This window comes from Protopterus annectens, chromosome 4.part0, assembly GCF_019279795.1.
Source record: "Protopterus annectens isolate FY-2018-M chromosome 4.part0, PAN1.0, whole genome shotgun sequence".
NCBI classification, from domain to species: domain Eukaryota; kingdom Metazoa; phylum Chordata; order Ceratodontiformes; family Protopteridae; genus Protopterus; species Protopterus annectens.
The window spans coordinates 551,134,664-551,157,275 of record NC_056733.1 but is presented as its reverse complement, the minus strand read 5'-3'; the positions used below and the strand labels follow the sequence as shown (position 1 = coordinate 551,157,275).

Here is a 22,612-nt window from a genome sequence, read left to right as displayed (position 1 = left end):
GATAGAGATGTTTGTCTTCTTCCATAGACAACACTTGAGTGAGGCAAATGCTGCAATGGCTTGTTCAGTTCTGCTATGGACTTCAGCTGTTGATGCCACCTTCTTCTCTTGGACCAGTGAACCCCAATACTTGAATTCTTGCATTAAACCTACAGTACACACTATATTATATACAGCACAAATCAGACCCACATTTATCCACTTCCGTTTATAAGAGGTAGTGCATCCCATTCATTTCAACATTATTTATTAAGTCATTGTTGATCAGGTTAGTCCCATTAGGCCAGAGGCTTAAGTTTCATGAGATCTTTTACATCCATCTGAACTATGACTAACTCAGACAGATTGGACCCTAATTTAATGTGTCACCCATAGGGCTGCACACTCAGGAGTACAGCACTCATGTTACGGTATACTGCAGTATCAGTATCAAGTACCTGTTGTGATAGTAGAATACACAGACTCCTGATATTCCAGCACCAGTGGCAAGTGTGTTTACCCTGTTGAGTCACTGATATGACAGACTATGTTAATGCCTGATTCTGTTGAATAAGGCTTTCGGAAGGCAGTGTAGGTGTCTATAAATGTGGTGCCTCATAAATGTTTTTGTGCTTTAGTTCTGAATAAATTTTAATCTTTGTATAGTAACAGTTAATTTATTTGAGATTTATGTATTTATTCAGGCATAGTTTATTGGCATGGTTCATGGCACTGAGCCAAGGCCTCTTTTCAGAGGAGACCTGAGATTGCATTCATACTGATTATGAGAATTTTGGCTAGGCCACTGGGGAAACTTTCATTCTGTTATTGTTGCATCAGTCTGCTCCTGGTACAGCGGCAGCCAAGAGAAGATAAAAGTTGGCAGACGGAGGTACTAGTCATTGCAAGACATTCACATGCAGAACGGAAGGAAGGTGGTTTGAGCAATTCTGAGCTACAGGTGAAGATGACAGAAGAGAAGAAACCAGAGACAGATATATCATGGGGTGCAGCTATGAAACACAAAATGAGGTACAAAAGTCATTGATGGCAGTGGAAGTTTCAGATGAAAATTCTGAGCACGTAAGCAACAGACTGAAGAATGAGAACGACAAAAAAGTTGTCAACGTGTAAAGTACTCAATAGGAAACAGGCACAACATTTTTGAACTGGTCCAATTTTATTGGGAAAGATATTCCTGATTAACATGTTATCAAATGAGCAGACTAACAGCTTTGGAGTTACCTACAGTTCAGTTTAGGCAATCATGTATTTAGGGAATGAACCCTTTTATGATGTGTGCTTTGGAAACACATTAACAGCTACATTTTGCTTGATGTTGCACAACATGGATTTTACAATTCCTTTAGAATTTTCACAGCCCTGTTAAAGGCTACAGATAAAATTTATTACAATCTAAATGAAGGCTACATCACAGCAGATCATTTTGTCGATATGACTAGGGCCTTTGAAATGGTCAGTCATAACATCTTTCTCAATAAATTAACTATTTCCAGAGTTATCTGCAAAATAGATCCTTGCAAGTTTAATACAACTCCCCATCCACTATAGGGCTTTTTAACTCGGGAGTCCCACAAGGATCTGCATTAGGCCCTTTAGTTTTGTCATGGTTCTTCCCAATGAGCTTGCAAATCTCAGCATAATTATATATGCAGATGGTATACTGTAGTTAAAATACAGTATTAGTCATGATTGATAGATATTGTAAAAAAGTAAAGTTGTCTTTCCTCATAGTAACAGCAAACACTATGTGATTCAAAGCCTGCAAAGTATGCAGAAAGAAATATGCTGCAAACAAGTGTGTTTAGCCTAGCAAACAATGTCTTTGCAGGACAAGATATGCTGTGGGCTATGATAACAGAAGCTTGCTGAAAAATAGAGGCTTGCTGAAACAGCATGATAAGCTAAATACATAGCAAGAGTCAATTGACAAAACAGATCTAACAAAAGGAAATGGCTAGCAGTGCAAAACAAATGGCTATCTTGTCACAAGAGTACACCCTGGTCTTCTCAGAAACTGATAAAACAGAAAACTGGTGAGGTCCAAAATATTCTCAGAAATTCATTAAGGGACAGAAACTGGCCCACAGCAAAGTCACAGATATGCCAAGAATGTTTCAAGAAGATTTAAACTTAGACTGTATAAAAAGTCACTGAAAATTGGTTGGGAGGACATTTGATCATGAACTGAGAGTCATTTAAGGAAGTACAGTTTATATAACAGTAATCCATGTTATAAAGTATATGTTAATATCTCAATAGTAGTATTTGTTTGGTCATATTAATAAATATTATATTAAGTATGAATACAGTTGTACAGTGTCTTGGTCTGTTGTTTGTTATTTTAGCAATGATGATTTGCAAAACAATCTGCAGCAAGACCTCACTTAACTATGCAACTGGTCCAACCACAGAAAGCATCAATTTAACCCCCCCCAAAAAATATCAGGTTCGTTCCTACTCCTAAACAGGTGCACACTATTCTTCCCATGCTAATAACAGACCACAATTCCTAGTGTGTCTGAAAAGTGATACATTAGCCCTCATTCCCAAGCAATCTCCTTCTTTTACAATACTCACTGATATGATTAATAATAAAGACTTTGCCCAACATTAACTGCGTTACAAAATCATGCACTTTCTCTCACCAAGATCCTGCTTAGCCATTGCCCAAAATACACCTGATCTGGAATATGGTCTCCCTCTTCTAGTTATGCACTCTGGGGTCTATATTAGAACACCGAACGTTCAAAATTTCGAGTGTTCTAATATCGATCCATTTTCAGCGAATGCTGAAAATATCGAAGAAACAGAAAACCAATTTTTTTCCTAGGGAAACAATTTGATTGTCTGTTTCTGTTGCTTTGGTATTTTCAGCGCTGTGGTGGAAAGTTACAGGTCGGGTTCAGGTAAGTGTGCAATTGTGTGGACGTGAGAGTTAGGGCTGGTTAGGTGAGTTAGGGTTAGGGCGCGGGTCTGGTAAGTGTGCGATTGTGTGGACGTGAGGGTTAGGGCGGGGTAGGTGAGTTAGAGTTAGGGCTCGGGTGAGGTGACTGTGCGATAGTTACGGACCTTAGGGTTAGGGTTTGGGTTAAGGTAAGTGGATAGTTAGTGGTGTATGTATAGTTTACTGTTGGGTGAGGTGTAAGAGTTTAGCTGTATGTGTGTGGATTGCTGTTTGGTGTGCTTGTGTTGTGTGTATGTGTTTTGGAACAGCAAATTTTTTCCCTAGGAAAATATTTGCTGTTCTGTATGTTCGATGTTTTAAATTTTTGATTAATAGGGTTCGATATTAGAACACTCGAAATTTTGAAAGTTCGGTGTTCTAATATAGACCCGTACTCTGCATATACTACCCACAAAATACAAGCTATGAAAACAAAATATGTAGATTTATACTATTAGCTAACCCCTTCCTCCTTCGCTGCAAACTGCTTGAAAACACTAGCTAGCTTTCAGTGTCTAATAGGACCTCCTTTCTCCTAAACACTCTAATTTTCAATGTTTTAAAATAAGGATATTGCCCCCCCCCAAAAAAAATGGAAACGTCCTATACAAGCACACAAGATAACTTCTTCTGCCTTGCTCATCCACAATTCAACATGACCTTAGGTGAAAGAACTTTCTGCAGACTAGGACCATCAGCCTGGTACCAGTTGTTTACTGATCCTGATCAAAAATCAAGAAAACAGCAAAAGCTTCAAAGAACATCTCCATGCAGAATCCTCTTAAAATGGCTGCTGAGATAGTGGTTAAGAACTCGTTTCAGTCCTGGTTAGGAACCTAAATTGAGAATGAAATATTCTTGTTTACTGCACTGATCTATATAATTTCTTTATTAATATGTTGTACTCAATCTCCTGCTTTTAAACAGTGATACTGTAATGCTGTTGTAAATACATTCTACATGTTTATGTTTTAAACTAAGGCATAGCTTGCTGTAAACTGATTTGTATTGGTCTTTTAGCTTGGGTCATTGCTGAAATGGTAAACTGACCAGTCCACCTACCTAGCAGCAAATATAAATAAATAAATACCATGAGTCTGTTTGGGTTGCTGCTAACAGGACATGTCAGTTAATGCAGGGAAATACACCTTGAGATTGATATACGTTAAAGGTTATGGATTGTATGTGAAAAAAAGAGTGTTACTATATAATTCCAATCAATTGCTATTAAACAGACTTTTGATCAATCTTTTCTGACAAGAAGTGCATGCAGTTTGTAAAAATGAGAGGTTCAGATGCTTTTTGGACTGAGCAATGGATTACATATTTAGACTTAAAAATGTGAGAGAGAAATGTGAAACATATTTAAAATGTATTTTGAAAGTAAATGGTCGCAGCTGTACTATGTTTTATCATCAACGTCTGAAGGGTTGTTTTTGTGGGTTATGTGATCACTTAGTAAAATGATGTTCATAGAGGTTATGTGAAGCATGTGGGAAAAGGGGTCAAATGCATTTTAATCATACTTATAATGCTTGAAGTATGGAAAAAAAACAACATTTATGGATGAACTGTAAAGAACGAGAAAGTAATGTCAGTGTTTCTGATTAAATGTATTTACTGTGGAGGAAAAATTGTAAAGACAAAGCTGGGTGATAACACAAGGGTTTCTGATAGAAATTAACAGAATTTATTATGTTTAGAAAAGGATTAAACTGAAAGGGTATTTAAAGTTAGTGAAAATAAATGTACAGAGGGAGAGTAACAGCCACAACTAAAAGGTCATTATAACAAGGCAGCAAAATGTCAATGCCATCTTGCTGGCAAATTATGTAATCACTCCTCAGACTCCCTCTACCCATATGTATAGCTCACTCTTCATCACTTCTTACTCCTAATGTTTAGCTTACATATGCAGCTATCTGACAATTACTTAAAGTTGCATATAGCTGTATAAAATGTCATTGACTAAGTACACTGCAATGTTCTCCTTGGTGTTATGATGTGTTTATTTCACAAATCTGTCTACTGGGAATTGTGCGTCTTTGAACAGCAATATTTTCTGTCCTATTATATTATACGGTGTTGAATTTTACATTTAATGTCTTTAGATTTTTGTAATTTTATCCAGGCTGAGACTGACATCTGTCAGCTGTGATTGGTGCTCTTATCTAGTTAACAAACTCAAATTAAATAAAAAGTGAGTTTCAACCACACATGCTATGTTATCTAGAAGATGAAGAAAAATACCTGATGAAGATATACGGCAACATAAATTTGAGGTTGAAAATAAGTTTAAAGTATAGGTAGTAGAAGATTTATCAGAAGGACAAGGAAAACAACACTTACTATAAAAGCTAAAATCAAGAGCTGAATACGTACTGGAGTTTTCTATCATTAAATGTAAGCAGGTCACAGAATTGTGCAGGGATGCATACAGTATTACATTGGCTTACATGGAAACAAATGAATGTATGCTTTTTAGAGGATACACAATATATGTTGCAAAGTACAAGCGAGAAAAATGTGAAATTTTATGGGGAGGCAAAGTTTTGAAGTCTCTGGTACTGAATGATTTATGGGTGTGACTGCATTGATTAATGAAAAGAACATGTGAATTAATGGATAAAGAGAGTTTAGTGGTGGGTATAAGATGAGGGATGGCAGTGAAGTGTACCTAGAAGAAGAGATATTTGAGATCGATAAATATATGTGCTCCTATAATAGGCAAAAAGACTGGAGTTCTTTGCAAAATGGTAGAGTTATATTTAATAGGTATTTGCATATGTGTAGAGGATGTTAAATGTTGTTTGCCTTACAAAAAGAACAATTAAAAATAGAAGGTTACTGTTATGACAGATAATCTACAAAGAGACAATTGAAACTTATTAATGAAAATGAAAACTCATTTAGACGACCAGATTTTGCACTAAAATGGGTAATTTTACTTCATAAAATAAGACATATAACTACCATAATCAAACAATAGAGTCAGTTTTTTTTCAGATCATAATGCAATGCTATTAAGAATAGAGAATGATGCAGGAAATGTGAGCATGGCACAAATGGAATTTTTGAAACAAGAACAGAAAAGTCCATATAAGTCAAAGACTATTGGAAGACCATGTGAATTTAAGTTTCTTATAATATTGGGTGGATGATGGAGGCTTAGAAGTCTAAATTAAAACAAAACTATTTGCTTTAAGGAAGAAATGTGAACACAGTTATATGGCTAAAGTAATGCATTTTCCTTTTCAAGTGGTTTTCTGTGCAGATATATTTTCCTTCACAACAAAACAAGTATATATTCCAAAGAGAACAACTTGGGATGAGATAGTAGATAAGACAGAAGAGCTTTATTGTCCCATAGAAATGCAAAGAAGTGCATTCTTTGCTAGAGTTAGAATTGCAGAAGAAGTATATGTGCATGTTTAAAATAAAGAATGAAAACAATGATTATATGGAATAGGCTAAGATAAGAAAAAGGCACTGCAATTATTGGTACATTTTTATAAAGGGAAAATAAAAAATAAATAAATAAATAAGCAATTGCAAATGGAGCATAAAAAAATAGAAACCGAAGATACAGCTACATTAGAAACATGCATTAAATAGAACAAATAAAAGAGGTGCCATCTAAAATGAAGGAAGAAGGGGGACCAGGAATAGATGCTTAAATTTTATGAATTAATGAATGATGAACAAGTAGAATTATTTAAAACCATGTTGCAGGAATAGTGGTTAGAATAAGGAGAAAGGTTAGACGTGACAGAATAAAGTTTATATAAAAGGAAACAAAAAAGAGTGATCAATAACTGGAGACCACCAGCATTAGGTCACAAGATAATAAATATTGCCAGAGACTTTGCATCTGCTGTTGAGTAAAGTGAGATTGTTGAGGAAGGGTATTATAGTTTTGCTAAAAGGCACAGATATACAGATACTTTCCTATTAATAAAGCGTTAGTATCAGGGAAAAGGAAAGAGTTATTTGATGAAAAGAGAGCAGTCTAAGTATATGATGATTTTGGTCATGTTATGCTGACATTAACAATAAGAGTATGTCGATTAGGTAAACATTTATTAGGTTTTACCAATGAAGTGTATGATAATCTAAAGTTAGTACTGTGTGTTAATGGTTATTTATGAAGCTATGTGAAGATGAGAACTGGGGAAAGACAGAGGTGTGCTCATCACCTTTTTTTTTTCTGATTAAAGATGAATGCTATAGTAGTGATAGAGAAGGGAATGATCTCTCTAGGGAGAGCCATGGAAAAGGAAATATCTTACACAGATGACAAAAGTTTGATAAGGGATGATAAAATGCATATGGAGTGAGAAAAATAAGGCCAGTATTAAAGTTTTGGGAGCCATGTCTGCTGGCTGGGAAAAAAAAGAAATGGAATAAACATAGTAAACAAATAATATTATAAGAAAATGGAATATATATATATCTATATATATATGAATGAGAACATTTAGAAAGTCTATTTGATAACATCAGGTTTAGTCGGTAAATTGGGTATATGGATTCTTCCTGTTCTTTTCCAGAGAGGTAAAAAGTGGAGCTTATGGCATTATTCTTTCAGTAATTTAATGATTAGGACTAAACCCAATTAGAAAAGGTGTATTTTTGAAAGTGAAAACAAGAGAGTTAAGGAATGGTCTGTCCTGTTTTATTTTTGAGTCCTCTGCATTTAAGGAGACTTTTGCACATTATTTATGAAGGAAATGGGCTGCAAATGTTGTTTAGGAAAAATAATGACTTTTGTAATAAATATTGAAGGGGAAGAGGAAAAACTTGAGAAAGGAAGAAATTCAGTATGAATATAAAAACAAATATGGACTATGTAAAAAGAAGTAAAATATACGGTAGTAGGAAGAATAGTCCTTGGATTATGTTTAAGAAATGTTATTCAATGTAAAAATGAAACAGGTTAAAGGAGAGTAGTATCAGCTGGAAAAATACGATTTTAAAAATCATGCAGACGGGTCAGTTTGTGGAGAGTATCAAATAAAAAGGTACACGTTAACTGTGAGCTGAACCATAAAGCTGACAAAGAGAAAATGTACTTAACAAAAAGGATTTTCAGTAGACAGAGACATAACTGTAACAATGAAATGGTAGTCTCCTTTACCCATTGTTCCATGTGGAAAGCCTTTCATGGTGGGAAGACCACAAAGAGTCTCAAAAGGAGAATTACCTAGCTTACTTCTGACCTCAGAAAGAGATACAATAAAAAACAACTTTCAAGACACTCATTGGAACACCCAGGCCACTTTAATTTTATATTTCATTTCCTCATATATGCCGGATACTGCCAGCTTGGTGGGGACCTTAATGCTATTTCAGAAAAAAGGGAATTGGAATAATAAATTAGGCTGAATATGCATGTGGATATGCTAGACTAGGTCTAATTGGAGCAGGTTCTAAAGAAGTGCGTTGCTACTTAAGAAACTGAACCACTAAAGGTTCTACTGAGTTCACCTTGACATCTGGACAGCAGCATGCTGGCTTGAACCACCTAATAATGATATTCTTCTGAAGCAAGAACACCACCCAGCAGCCTTTGCAGGAAGTAATGCATTCCTACCTATCTCTCCCACTACAAGATCTACTCCCAGTTCCATCTAGCACTTCCTCACTAGTGTTTCACCAGTTGTAGCAGTGCTACTAAATGGACTACCCCTGGAAGCACCTGATGAACATTATCCTTGAATCCTTAGCTAGAATTGTGATTGTAGGTACCGGTATTTTGGTCTGCTCTGAACTCTACAAGTTTGGGTATCAGTTATGATTTGTAACTTTTCAATTGTTTTACGAATGGTCTTGGGCATTGCTCAGGTACCTGTTGAGGGGTGCAGGACATTACAGATAAGGGTCATTTGGATAGGCCGACCTTGATTACATTTTAATCTAATGATAATCTAATTACTGAGACTGGGTCTGTAAGGTTTTCTTTAATATAGAGTAGGGTTTTTTTGTTGTTAATTTAGGCTTATTGGCATCTGACTATGGACCATTTCTTGGTTATGATGGAGTTCCTTACAAGAGTGAAAAACACTGTCTTTTACACTAGATTTGGTCCCTAGACACTAGTGTTTTCATGTTGGACCACTATTTAAGTTTATGGACTGCTTTCCCATGTCCAAAAGTAATTGTTATGAAATGTGATATTTTGGAAATGGATGGTTGGTTTATTTTAGCACACAGACCAGGTAATAATGGTCTCTGCCAAGTTTTTTAATAGTTTTAACCATGGAAAGCTACACATTTACATATGGTTTAAGGGACTTACAAGGCTGTTAAGAAAACAGACTGAGCACTTCACTTATGGGCTGAATACAGATTTAAAACATACAGCTACAGTGATAACATGAACATGGATGTGTGTTCATATTTGTGTGTGTCTCTGTATGAGTGCACTTGAGTGTGTGTGACACTGTTCCAGTGTCCATCTGAAAGTGTATGTGTGTGTCTATTTGTGTGTGTGTGTGTGTGTGTGTGTGTGTGTGTGTGTGTGTGTGTGTGTGTGTGTGTGTGTGTGTGTGTGTGTGTCTGTGTATATGTGTGTGACTGTGTATGTGTGTGTATGTGTATGTGGATATAGGGGTACATGTGAGTGAGTGAGTGAGTGAGTGAGTGAGTGAGTGAGTGAGTGAGTGAGTGAGTGTGTGTGCATGTGTGTGTGTGTGCTTGTGCGTGTGTGTGTGTCTGTGTATATGTGCGTGTCTGTGTATATGTGTGTGTATGTGTATGTGGATATATGGGTACATGTGTGTGAGTGAGTGAGTGAGTGAGTGAGTGAGTGAGTGAGTGAGTTTGTGAGTGAGTGAGTGAGTGAGTGAGTGAGTGAGTGAGTGAGTGAGTGAGTGAGTGAGTGAGTGAGTGAGTGAATACTTCTCTTTGTTTTCCAGTAGTTCCTTATCTTGTAACTAAACCCAGGTTATATCCGTGGTTCCTAACATATAATCACTAATGTAATCACTGGCAAAAAGAATCTTTAAGAAAGACCCTATTAGAAGAAATTAAATGTGAGCATTTTGCAAAAATGATCCAAAGCTGTATCTATTGCAAGTCTTAGTTATACTTCAGTTCTTTAACATACGTTTACAAATTAACATTATGTTTTTCTATACTTCATATAAGTATGCATAAGAAAATAAATGTGCATGATTTGAAAAGTTGACTGAGTCTTAGTTATACTTCAGTTCTTTAACATAAGTTTGCAAATTAACATTATGTTTTTCTATACTTCATATAAGTATGTATAAGAAAATAAATGTGCATGATTTGAAAAGTTGACTGAGTAGCCTCTACAATTATAACCAAAACTTTGACCAATTATAACCAATAGTTTGACTCTTTAACATAAGTCTGACAAATAAATCTATTCATATTATGTTCCATTTTACTTTTATTTTGAGCATGTTGAAAGAAGTGTAGTATGCTAGTATTAAGTCTAGGCTAAGTTGTAAATGCTAATATAATCATGTATAGAGATTATCTATGTAATATCATGATAACTGTGCAAATAAAGTTGTCTGCATATCTTTTGTTACTATCTTTTCTGGTAGTTTTATGAACACTCATCCAGAAATGTGAATGACCCTGTACACAATGTATTTTTATGTTCTTTTTAATATTCTGTATGTCCTATTTCTGTATATATTATTGGATGTGAAATTTCTGGAGCCAGAGTGACCCATTTTATGCCTGAAAGATATTCTTTAACAGAGAATTTACACAATTAACAATAAAATAAAGAAAAAAAATGTTTGCAGATTGCAATGTCCCATTCTATATGCAGTTTATATTATGATCCCAGGGATGGTGCAATAACTGCCTCATGCTGACTGACAATCATCTTCTCTTGTCTTTCATTGATTTAATTTGTAAGAGGTGCCCAATTTAGACACCATCCTCTTACACAATGCATCTTAGAAAGCCACTTACTATAACATAACAATGACTTAGCAATGCACACACATAACCTGAGATTGCTTAAGAAATAGTTAGCCGTCCATGTTTCCTCAGCCACACAATAATAATCACTCTGAAACATATCGACTTTCAGCTTCATCCAAATCTGAACTGAGTCACCCTACCTTTCCACCTGATTACAATCCTTCCTTGTGTATACAAATGCTGTCAAAATCACAAAACAAAAATTAGTATATAAGGACTGTATGTTCCATATAATATAGAGAATTATGATCGGGTTGCAGACCATAACCAGCTTATGTATTCAGGAGATGAATGCCAAGAAATTCACCTTGAGAGTGAAGTTCAAGAGGTGAATCTTGGCATCCACATTGAGAACAGATAATAAAGGGTTATGATCAGGGACCTGATCATAATTCCCTATGTTTTATTATCTTTCAGAGTCACAAAGCACTTACTAAGTGCTATTAGAAAGACAATGTAGCACATTCTTTTATATAACAGAAAGTCAGGGACACATTACTGGCAAAGATAGCAGGCATAAAAAAATCTTTTTAATTTCTGCTGCTGTTGTTTGCTGAGCATTTACTGGCAGGTTTTATTGCTCAGAACAATTAAGTGATGCAGGGGGATGCTTAACATTTGTTAGGATTGGATGTCACGCTATAGAAGCGCTTAACTGATTTGTCTTTTACCAGATATAAGAACATAATCACCATGCTCCATGCACTACAAATAATTATGCGCACAAAACAACACACTCCCTTATTTCAGTTGTCAACTATGCAAGTACACCTGCACTGATGTGGAACTTTCAAGTTAAATAAATAAAAATATTTTTGTGCATTTTACAACATACAATACACCATATTAGGTATATTTGGCTACAGGTGTGCCACATCCTGCATTCTGTGTAGGTAAGATGAATTGAAAGCTGAAAGACCACATTTTAGAACATTATCTTGATATTAAGTACAAGACTATGAAAAATGTAGTGTTTTAATATGTTTTTGATATATTTAAATGCCATTTTTTTAAGTTCAGAAGTATATAAAATGTTTGCGTTAACAAAAAAGGAGGTTATATATCCAAAGGGACTGAATGTATGGAATATACCTGGATTACCGGGCTGAGAGCTGATATATCACCAAGTCTCAATACTACTGCCAGTTTAAAACCTATTTTTAAAATGAAACAACAGAAACCTAAATGGAGTTAAACCCTTCCTAAAAGAGGCTAGCTTTTTAGATCTTTTAATGGGATTTTTTTAGTTACAGATTATTTGTAGTTGACAAAGGCTAGTGTGTCCCATGATTTGTCTGCTATCATAACATGATAGGTATGTTGTGATAGTTCTATTAACAGCACACAACATAATTGTACAGATTTTTGCAGAATGTCCAGAATTTTGCTTTGTATTTTTAGTCTGTTTCTCATAAAACTTGTTTTTCTGGCAAATCACTGAGGATTAAATAAAAAAATAATAAAAGGCATTCTTCATACTCTTCAGAAAATTCATGCTAATTCATAATTTGTTATTCTATCAACTTTCTAAGTTTGTAAGAGCAATATTTAAAAATTGTCCCTGTTTTTTGGCCTTTGTCCCCCGATTATATATGGATTTGTCCAGATTTCTTGGTCTTAGAGGTTGGGAGGTATGGCACACAATATGTATTTAAACAGTGGTCATTCTCTGTACAATGTTTTAGTATCTGATGAAGGATTCTCTATAGACATGAAAGATTATGCATTTTATTCACTGTTTTTGTAGCAAATGCATGTTGGATTTTACTGTTTGTAACTGGTTGAGTCCAACTAACTGCAAACCAGTACTGACTATGACTTATGTCTTGTAATATCTGCTAGCTTATCCTGAATTCTTGATGGGAGTTGGTGATACCTTCTCTTCTGAAAGCCTGGTTACTATGGATATAAATTGTCCTCTTATCTTTAGAATCTTTTTTTCTCTGATGTGAAGGCAGTGGTACAAGGGTTGTAGCTGACCAAGCTTGTTGACGATTGTAAAGTGGGCACAATCACTGAATCCTGTACAAATGTTGATATTCTCCAAGGAGTGATAGACATAACACAACAGATGCAGTGCAGTTGCCTTTGGGAAGCATGTGCAGCCTACTGATTATCACATAAATAATAATTGTCTCATGATAAATGGGTTAAGAGTGATATTTTATTTAAAGGTTTAGGTGCACACATTGACAAAGAACTGCCCTTTGACCATCAAGTGCCAATTATAATAAGGAAATATTTGTACACTGTCCAATTACTTATCAAAAATATAGTCTCTAGATTCTCAGATACCATAGTCCCCCTGTATTCTTCCTATACTAGGCCAGTCATAAATATAATTTAAAGTTTGGTATGTACCTCTCCAAACGTGAAAACCAAGCTGAAGAACTCAACACTTTCTAACCAAGAAAATCAAATGACTTGGCTCCTTTAGTCACCTAGCTAGACCAAAAGCCAGATCACTTTTTTCTCTCCCATAGAGAATCCTGTATGGAAATCTCTGGCTTACCTTAAGGGCTATGAAACACTGTCTTTCATCACCTCAGGAGCAGGCATATTGTTAAGTACACATAATGAGAAGATGTTAGGTTACATCATAAAATAAACAGGACTTATGAGAGGGGCAGGGTCATTACTCATAGTATTCCAGACCTGTGGATTAAAAGTACCCTGTTACTTGTTAAAAGGTATAACATTTTAGCTTCTTTCAAGTTAATTCTTGATAATTGGATGGGTTCACATAAATCTACTTCTAAAATTAGCACTGAGGCCCTTATAAAGAAGGGAGATAAAACTACTGACTGTTGTGCTCCCTGGGGTACATGACTAGGCTCTATGTGGTTACTTAGACCACCTTCCTAGTACTGAGCTATGAACATAATACTGTTTTGGAGAAAAGTTAGTGACTTACCTTTTCCTGAATGAGAGTATGCCAAGTGATTTAAAGATGTTATTTACCTTTTCCTGAATGTTAGTGGGAGAGTATGCCACTTGATCTTAAAGATGTTATTTACCTTTTCTTGAATGTTAGTGGGAGAGTATGCCACGTGATCTTAAATATGTTATTTACCTTTTCCTGAATGTTAGTGGGAGAGTATGCCACGTGATCTTAAAGATATTTACCTTTTCCTGAATGTTAGTGGGAGAGTATGCCACGTGATCTTAAAGATGTCATTTACCTTTTCTTGAATGTAGTGGGAGAGTATGCCACGTGATCTTAAAGATGTTGTGCAATGCATCTGATATTGTTTTCATTGATACCAGGGATAGATCCTAAAGGAGACATGGTGGCAGACCACACAACAGTTAATGTTAATGGAATACTAAAAAAAAAAAAAAAAAATGACAAAAATATAAACACAAAATAACAGCCTATGTGAGAAAAGCAGGCAGAACCCCTTAAAAAGCAAACATTTATTTAAAGGACACATTGCTGTTAGTGACTTACATTTAGACAGATATGTTTTCTAGCTTCCAAATACTACAAAACAGCTTTGATAAAAACATGTCCTTGTTTGGCATGAGAAACAAGTTGTTGGATGAAAGACTGTGTACTGTTGGATTCAAAGACAATGTGTTGATGGTCTAGACAGAGACCAGCCCTGCGATGGAAGTTTAGAGTCAAGAAAACAGTGGCAACAGATAGAAGTATTATTACACCACTTTTCACCAGCATAGAGCCATCTGGACTGGCCTAATGTTTTCTCTGTAGTTAAAAGAACTGTTGGAAGGAGAGGAATAGGAGTGAATGCATAAAACAGGCTCTTTGTCCAAGGTCCTACAAGATATATACGTTTAGTTCCTTGAGGTCAGGCACTTATAATGTATAAACCTGAGTGCTGTGGTTTGATACAAAGTATGCATACTTATGTTTGCCCACTACAAGTTGTAGCAATGTTTATAGGACTTTTTATTCTCCCTCCAAGGTGACATAATTTGGAGAAATAGCAAGCATTTTTGCCTGTTGTTTTCTGTATTTTTCTTGTAACTTAATGATTTTTCTCTCAGTTTCAGTTACCATGGAGAAAGAATAATAAAGTAAAGGGATATGATTATGAATCCTCTCATATGAGGGCAAGGGGGATTAATACAGATGTGTTTAGGCTTGGGTGTGGTGTAAATTTGCATAAAAGTACGTTCTATTTGAGTCACATACTGTAATGTTTGTGCATTCCAGTAATTACATTTACACTTTTAGGGTCAAAGGGATGTGTTATGAGAGGTTAGATTTTGAAAAGATGCATTTAAAGCCTCATAAGTGGAGTTATGGCCTGCAGTAGAAAACTTCAGAAGCATAGATTTAATTTATGAAGTAAACAAATTCCTTACTAAAATGATGCACTCTGGTGTCAGAAGAACAAACACCTCTACATTTGATTGCCATTCGAGATCTAGAAGAACCATTCCATTAAAGTGACACATGGGGTGTTTCAAACCCATATTAGGTGCACAATCATCAGCTGAAAGCTGAGAAACATGGCCAAATCCATAGTCATATTGCAGAAGTGATAATAACAAGTATCATATATCATATTTATGCACCACATATCTGCTGTACAGTCCATCATCGCCTGAGGAATGACTCACTCCGACACTTGTTGGATGCTCTATGGGTATAAATGACTACCAGTATCTCTTTCATAGTAATGTGTAATGAAATCTGAGATGCTCCTTGGATTGCTGTATCTTCAAATGTGGCCCCCATCCTGATTCTGATATTTCTGGCAGTATATTCTGTAAAGGAAAAAACAGCACACAGGGCCGACTCATATTAAATTAGGCCACTTAAATCTGCCTGTGGAGTTGTCTGACCAGCCTAGGTACCACAAAAATCTTCAAGTCCAAATGATTATCTTTGACTGGCTCTACATGTAATTCTGAAATTTCTTAATCAGCAGTCTGATATTCTGATGCATTATAAGGCCTGCTGACATGTAACCCAAGATATTGACAAAAGGTCTGACTGCCATGACAAGTTAAAGGATCACTGACCTGAACATGGGCACAGTTCATCTGAAGTAATCCTGGAGGAAGAAGCAGTCTGGAAAATATCAGGCTTTGAGAAGTATTTCCTGTTCTGATGGATAAAACCCCAAGTTATACTTGCTGAATTTCATGTCCAGATAAATGCATCCAGAAGAGAACAGAATGCAAGGGGTAATCAGGAGCTATTATTCTGACTGATCGTGGAACCACCAGCCATATAGGTAAGCCTAAACAAGGATAGAATACGAGGGCTACTACATTTTGTGATGACTTTAGTGAAAAAAACAAAAAGTAAATGTTTGTCTTCCATCTGAGTTCTGAGAAAACTACTGTAGGTGTTGAACGTGAGAACATACTAGAATTGTCATTATACTCAATAAGTGGAGGGGATGTGCATGCACAGGGGCTCATGCGTGTTGGACAGATTTTCTTGTTGTTAGCCCATTGTAGAAGAGAGGAGCAGTATAATGCTGATGTCCATAGCATGAGCTATCAGACGGCTGTCACTGACCAGGTGTAGGAAATAAGACTTAGCAACAAAACTGAACATGCAGGTGTAAAGCTTAGAAGAAAAACGAAATGTTGCCTTAATGATTGCCCCTCCCAGCTGACCCCCACCTCTGTGATATGGAAAAAATAAAACTCATTGGCCAGGAAAGGGCAGATAAATAAAACTTTTCAAAATCAATAAGTAAATAAATAAACAAACAGATCATCATTTTATTTCTCAAATCAGCATTTTGAAAAGTTCTACAATACTTGCATTCAGTAGTCAGCATAACAGAGAAGGTTGTATTCAAATACTTGAATGCATTGCCAAATCTTAACATGGCACATTTTATTTACTACTTCCAGAAACACTAGAAACATTTTCATAACTTTCACCTTGATTTTTTTTAACGTTTGGAAAGTCCAGACAAATTGGTAAAAACACTACAAGATTTAAAGAAAGAGCAGACTTTTTAGAATTTTCCATCACATTTTCACTTACTCATAGTCAAAAAAGATATCATAGATGTCACAACTGGATTAAATACTCATGCACTAACACCCAAATAGTGCTGAGTGGTCGGTATTTTATAACAAGAGAAGAAACCCCAAAGTATGGCAGGGTGGTATACAAATTCCTTTCATACTGTGTGTGAGTGTGCGTGTGTGTGTGTGTGTGTGTGTGTGTGTGTGTGTGTGTGTGTGTGTGTGTGTGTGTGTGTGTGTGTGTGTGTGTGTGTGTAAAACAATAACAACTTAAGCAATTAACTAAAAACTAATTGATTAACTAATTAAGAACTTTAACAATAAGACACTCATAAAACTAAACAAGACAATGAAATGGTAATTATAGTCTGAGAAATATGTTATGAGGATTTAATTTTCTATCTTTCTTCAGTTTTCTGCCAATGGTGATCTATCATTCACAGCCCAATTAAAGTATATAAGTAGTCAAATCATCTAGTATCAGAAACAGAATGTAAAATGATGTATTTATATCTGCAGTGCGTAAATTAGACAGAAAAATTAAATTTCTGGGTTTTAAAAAACATGACTGAGAAAATAAGTTGAATATGTTTACTCAATGTCTTTGCTTGAAAATGTAAATTTATACTCCGCCTATCCCCATCCCCATCTGGTGAATAGAAATTGCCCTCCAGGACATAGACCTTAGACTCAAACTGTCAACTGAGGGCTTGGGGGGACAGCTCTCACTACTTTGAAGAAAATCACCTAGGGGGCTAGACCTTCTGAGCATGTACCCTTATGCAGTGGTTTCAGTAACAGAAATAATGGATTTTTTGTTTACTTATTTACTGAATGTTACATTCTGCACAAATGCCCATTTTCAGGGGTGATTTAGGAGAAATGTTTAATTAACAGGATCGGAGTCATAAAGTATAAACGTGAACACTGAAGAACACTAATCCAGGATTGCATATCAGTGCTCATTCGCAGTTCATTATCGTAATCCATTGCATTAAACCGTGAAACAAAAATTCCAATATTATTTTGATAGACGAAAAGAAAAGCATGGAATGATCTTCTAAATGGGATATAATAATGGTGTTGCTGGAATTCTATCATTGTTTCATTGGTATTTCAGATTACAGATCTCACTGCCGAACTTACAGATGAACGTTTTAAGAGTGAAGTGGCTTGCCTGGCCATGGAGGCAGAAAGAGCTGAGAGACTTCGGCTGACACGTGAAATCAAGGAGTTACAGGTAAGACTGAAACACAGATAAAATATGTTTGTAGGGAATGGAATGTGACCATCCTAAATGTCACTGTGACCCTGACTCATGGAAAGGTACTATCATTCAAGGTCAAAAGTTAAAAGTCTTTTGTTAACAAAGAAATCCTGCTGCATGTATGGATAAAGTTATAGCTAAAAAAATGTCAGTCTCTTAGCTATGTTTATTTAATTGATGCGTAACTATGATCTGCTGTCAATAATCAAAGCTTGTCTGTAACATGAAACCCACAGGGCATTGTCTTAAATCCTTTAACTGAATGTTTGATCTCAGACGAAAATCATTTTTACTGTATATTTTAAAATGCACTGCCTTTTTGCAAATTGCATATTTTAAGATGCATCTTCTTTTTGTAGATATTCTTGTCTAACTTATTTAAGATTGTTTCTTTATAGTACGGGGAGAAATACCTTAAAAATCTCTGGATAAGTTTTTTGTATTAGTCACAGCCAAAAAAATGTCATTGGTTAACATTTCCATTAGGTTCATATAATGTACTTTTGCTTCTGTAATATGACCAACAACATACCGGTCTCATAAGTCAGGGACTAGGTGGTTAAATTATTAGTTCACGTATCCAGTAAAGATGGAGACTGCAGAACAGGGACTTAGGTTTAAATGTGCTACATGTGACATGTTCATCCTCAGCATCCACAGCATTTTATCTCAAGATTTCCTAATTAAAATACTGATGTGTTCATCTTTGTATACTTAGTGGTGGATTATAAGAAACATGAAGTTCTATAAAATTAATATTGCATCAGACTCCTGTATAGGCACATTAAAAATATGTAACCATTTAAAAGTTATACTTGATGAAGCTGCCTTTTTCACCTAGTGGCTTCTTCGACATTTGTCCCACCCCTTACATTCTACAGTCATATCAGGTGTATGCGGAAGTATCACCTCTTAAATCTGTGCACTTCCATCTTCTCCATTTCTTCCCTATATTTCACCTTCAGTCCCATAGCCTCATTTTCTACTGTGCATACATCTAGTTTGCCTGAAACCTCTTTCCTTTAACTACATTCCAACGAAAACCACGACTCGACCAATAAGTGTACTGCTTCACGTAAAACACCTTAATAGGGGAACATGTTTATTGCAAGTACAGAGAACACGAAACTTTTTAATAAAACAAAGTTGATAAAATACAAATTAGATGTTAAGCGCTTTCATTCATTACATAGAGCTTCACCAGAACTACATTCCCCATCCTGTAAACTCTTGACAATACTTCAGAGCTCCCATCGCAGTCTTATCTTTCTATGTTCCATTTAGATATGTTTTTAAGTGTAATATGTCTTTCCACCGATTCCCTCTGAAAATAGACACAGCACTGCATAGAAAGCTACTGTTTTGTACTTTACAAGGAAGAAAGATTTGCTTATCTTCTGAGACACTGTCACTACCTGCTGCCTTCTTTCACTGGTTAAAGTATTCAAGTTTAGGTTTATGATGACCCCTAATCTACCCACTCTCCCATCATTTCATAAGCACCCTTCATGCGCTGGCTTTGTCCACAGGAAGTTGATTTACTATCTTACAACCAACATTTCCACTATTGCTGCAAGTTCTCCCTCTGTCATTCACAAACAGAATTTCTTATTTCTCTAATGTGTAGATGTAACTTAAACAAACACATACTAAATATTGCTCACCAGAAAACTGGTTTGTATAAAGCCTCACCACTTACAATTCTAATGCCAGTTAAGGTTTCCTCTAGCCAGCACAATATCTCACCTTCTGCTTAGTCAGTTATTGGTTCATTTAGTTTATGTCACTAACCTATGCATTTGGTTGGTCAAAGCCGAATGTGTAAAAACAATATGTTTTTCTTATTGTCCCCTTCTAATGTTCTGTCCCCATTTTCCTATAATTTGCTTGTGATTACTTGCATCTGCATGTCCTCGTACATGTTTAAATGTACATTGTACTAATGATCCAGTGAAACCATATACTAAAAAACAGGTGATGGTGTTAACAAAGGAAATGGAGAGAGAAAGACTGACGGAAAGAGAATACAGCATTCTGAGTTAAAATGGATGGATAATTGCTGAAGCTAGCAATGATGTATAAGCATTTGGAAGAAACTAAATTTTATCTCAGGATTTCTTAAGCACTCTCTGGCTGCTTAATGTTTCATAGTCGGAGTATAATCTGAAATTATCTTATGTGTGTTCATAACTTTGTATGAGTTACCCTGACCATTAAGTGGACCATAATTAAAACACAGTAGAGAGAAAGGATCTCATCTTAGATTTATTAGCACAGGAGAATATGTAAAAAAGTCTTATGTCTCACCTACACTATGTGATTCTAGTGAGCGAAAATCAGGTTGTACTAGCTACACCAATTTAAAGGGAAGATACATGTATGCTGTGTTCAGGAACACATCAGTCCTGCAAATGTTTATTGATGTTTCTCCTCTAGTTGAAATTCCAGCAACAAAAATGCTGTTATCTAGAGATATGGATATTTTAAACAATTATATGAAAATAAGATCATGACAGCGGCTGAGAACACAGATATGGTTTGAATCCTCTTTCAGATGTGAGCTTGCTTAGCGTGCACAAAGCATTTACTGCACACAGATGGCCTGCTACCCCATATGTGCTGTATGTGTATAAAGAGCTATGCACAGATAACATGTGTATTCATTTACTAGCAGCCCATTCAGACTTAAATTGTGCTCTGTTTGGTCTGAAAGATACTCCCCTCCCAAAGTGTACAAGTTATATGAACTGTTTTAATTATTTACTAATTTATTTATTAGTCATACATTCTTGTTGTTGTTGTTACTAGGCCTACAGTCTATGAGACCATTGAGGAGCCAAGCCCAAATTCCCTATTCCACTCAAGCTTGGTTAAGTGACTTGCTCAAGGCCACACAGTAGATAAAAGAGTGCTTCGGGAATCAAACCCTGTATCACAGGAAACACAGCCCACAGCCTTACAACTCTACATATATTTCCTGTATTTATTTATTTTTGTTAACCAGGTAGGTGCACTGGTTGTAGGACCCAATTTTTTTTTATTCCAGGATGATTTTCTTTGGCGACTTACAAGTCTTGCATTTTCCTAATACACATGCCCACTTTTCATATTGATCTAACAGCCCCTTTTATTAAATCAATCATTAATGTTTTCCATATATTTCTAGGGCAGTCTCTACTCTGGATGACTATAACAACATAAATTAAATTCTTCATAGTGGTCTGTACTTCACCATTCCACACTGTTAACTTGCTCAGTTACATAAATCACTTTTCTCCATGGTGGCCTAATGCCCTTATCTCTGAACATTGCTTTTTTGTGTTTTAGCAGCCCTTAACCTACTGATTACCCTGCAGTGAAATGTCAGGTTTACTCCAGGTATGTATAACAAACCAGCACCAACTACAGAATAACCATTGCAGTCCATATGAACTCTGTCCATGAAAGTAGCCATTGACTAGCAGTGTTATCAACAGAACACATCAAGAAGTGTTCATCAGACATAACAGAATTGTTATGCACACACACAAATCATATAAACTATTTCATTTTTGATAGTTGTCGATCACAACTGTGTATGAAGGCTATGTCAATTGCTACATTTCTTAGTCTGTAAATAAATGGTGGGTATGAAAATGTACTGTGTGACTTGATGTGGAAGTGGGGGGGACACAAGATCATTACCTGTCAATCAGTGGGAATGATATTATAGAGCAAAAGTCCACTACAGCACCAGTAAAAGGATTAATCTGATCATAAGTGGGGAAGGATATTGCACCACCAAAGTTTTATTTAATATTAGTGACTGAGTAACTAAAGGGTTTTGTTCTTGCATGAGAACTATTGTTTTTCACAACAGGACAGCTATCAAAGACTCCCATAATGCAGGTAGTATATAAAATAAATGTTTGTGTGTGTGTGTGGGGGGGTGGGGACAGGTAATTCAGCCATCCTGCTATGATTGCACCGTATGCCTTAGATTTTGGTTCCTTGACTACTTCTGTATGCATCTGCAAACCAAATGATGCCACTAAGCATGTCATGGTGCTTCATTTAAATGGGTGGTATCCAGCCGGACCCTCATCCATGCAGATAAAGTGACAGTTCTATGTAACGTAATTAGCAGGAAAAGTCACTGAGAGGAGCAGAAGGGAGAAATCACTCACTGAATGAAAGCACTACAGCACTTTTTCCTTAATAATGTTTCAAATGTACATATTAAAGCCAGTAGGACAGACTGTTTATGTACTTTCCCCTGGTTTGCAGACAGCACCTGAAGCTACCTCTCACATCACCACTTCCTTAACTGCCCCAGGGCATCTTGCATTCATCAAATAAATGACATTTCACTTCCCATTCTAGAAACCTGTGTCATACACTGACGACCAGTTGCGAGAAGTAAAATATTTGTAACATCCAGAATATAATTGATTACAAGTATGACAGAGCTGTACCCCGGAGTTATA

General features: G+C 35.9%; 1 protein-coding gene across 3 annotated transcripts in view; it reads left to right on the top strand.

The window, feature by feature from the left end:
* MYO18B (myosin XVIIIB) overlaps positions 1 to 22,612 on the top strand; it is a 2,352,406-nt gene that overhangs the window by 1,238,965 nt on the left and 1,090,829 nt on the right. For all 3 annotated transcript variants that reach the window (XM_044068483.1, XM_044068482.1, XM_044068484.1), the window contains one exon: positions 18,000 to 18,119. In XM_044068483.1, coding sequence (XP_043924418.1) covers positions 18,000 to 18,119 — 120 coding nt within the window. The remainder of the gene's footprint in view (positions 1 to 17,999; positions 18,120 to 22,612) is intronic.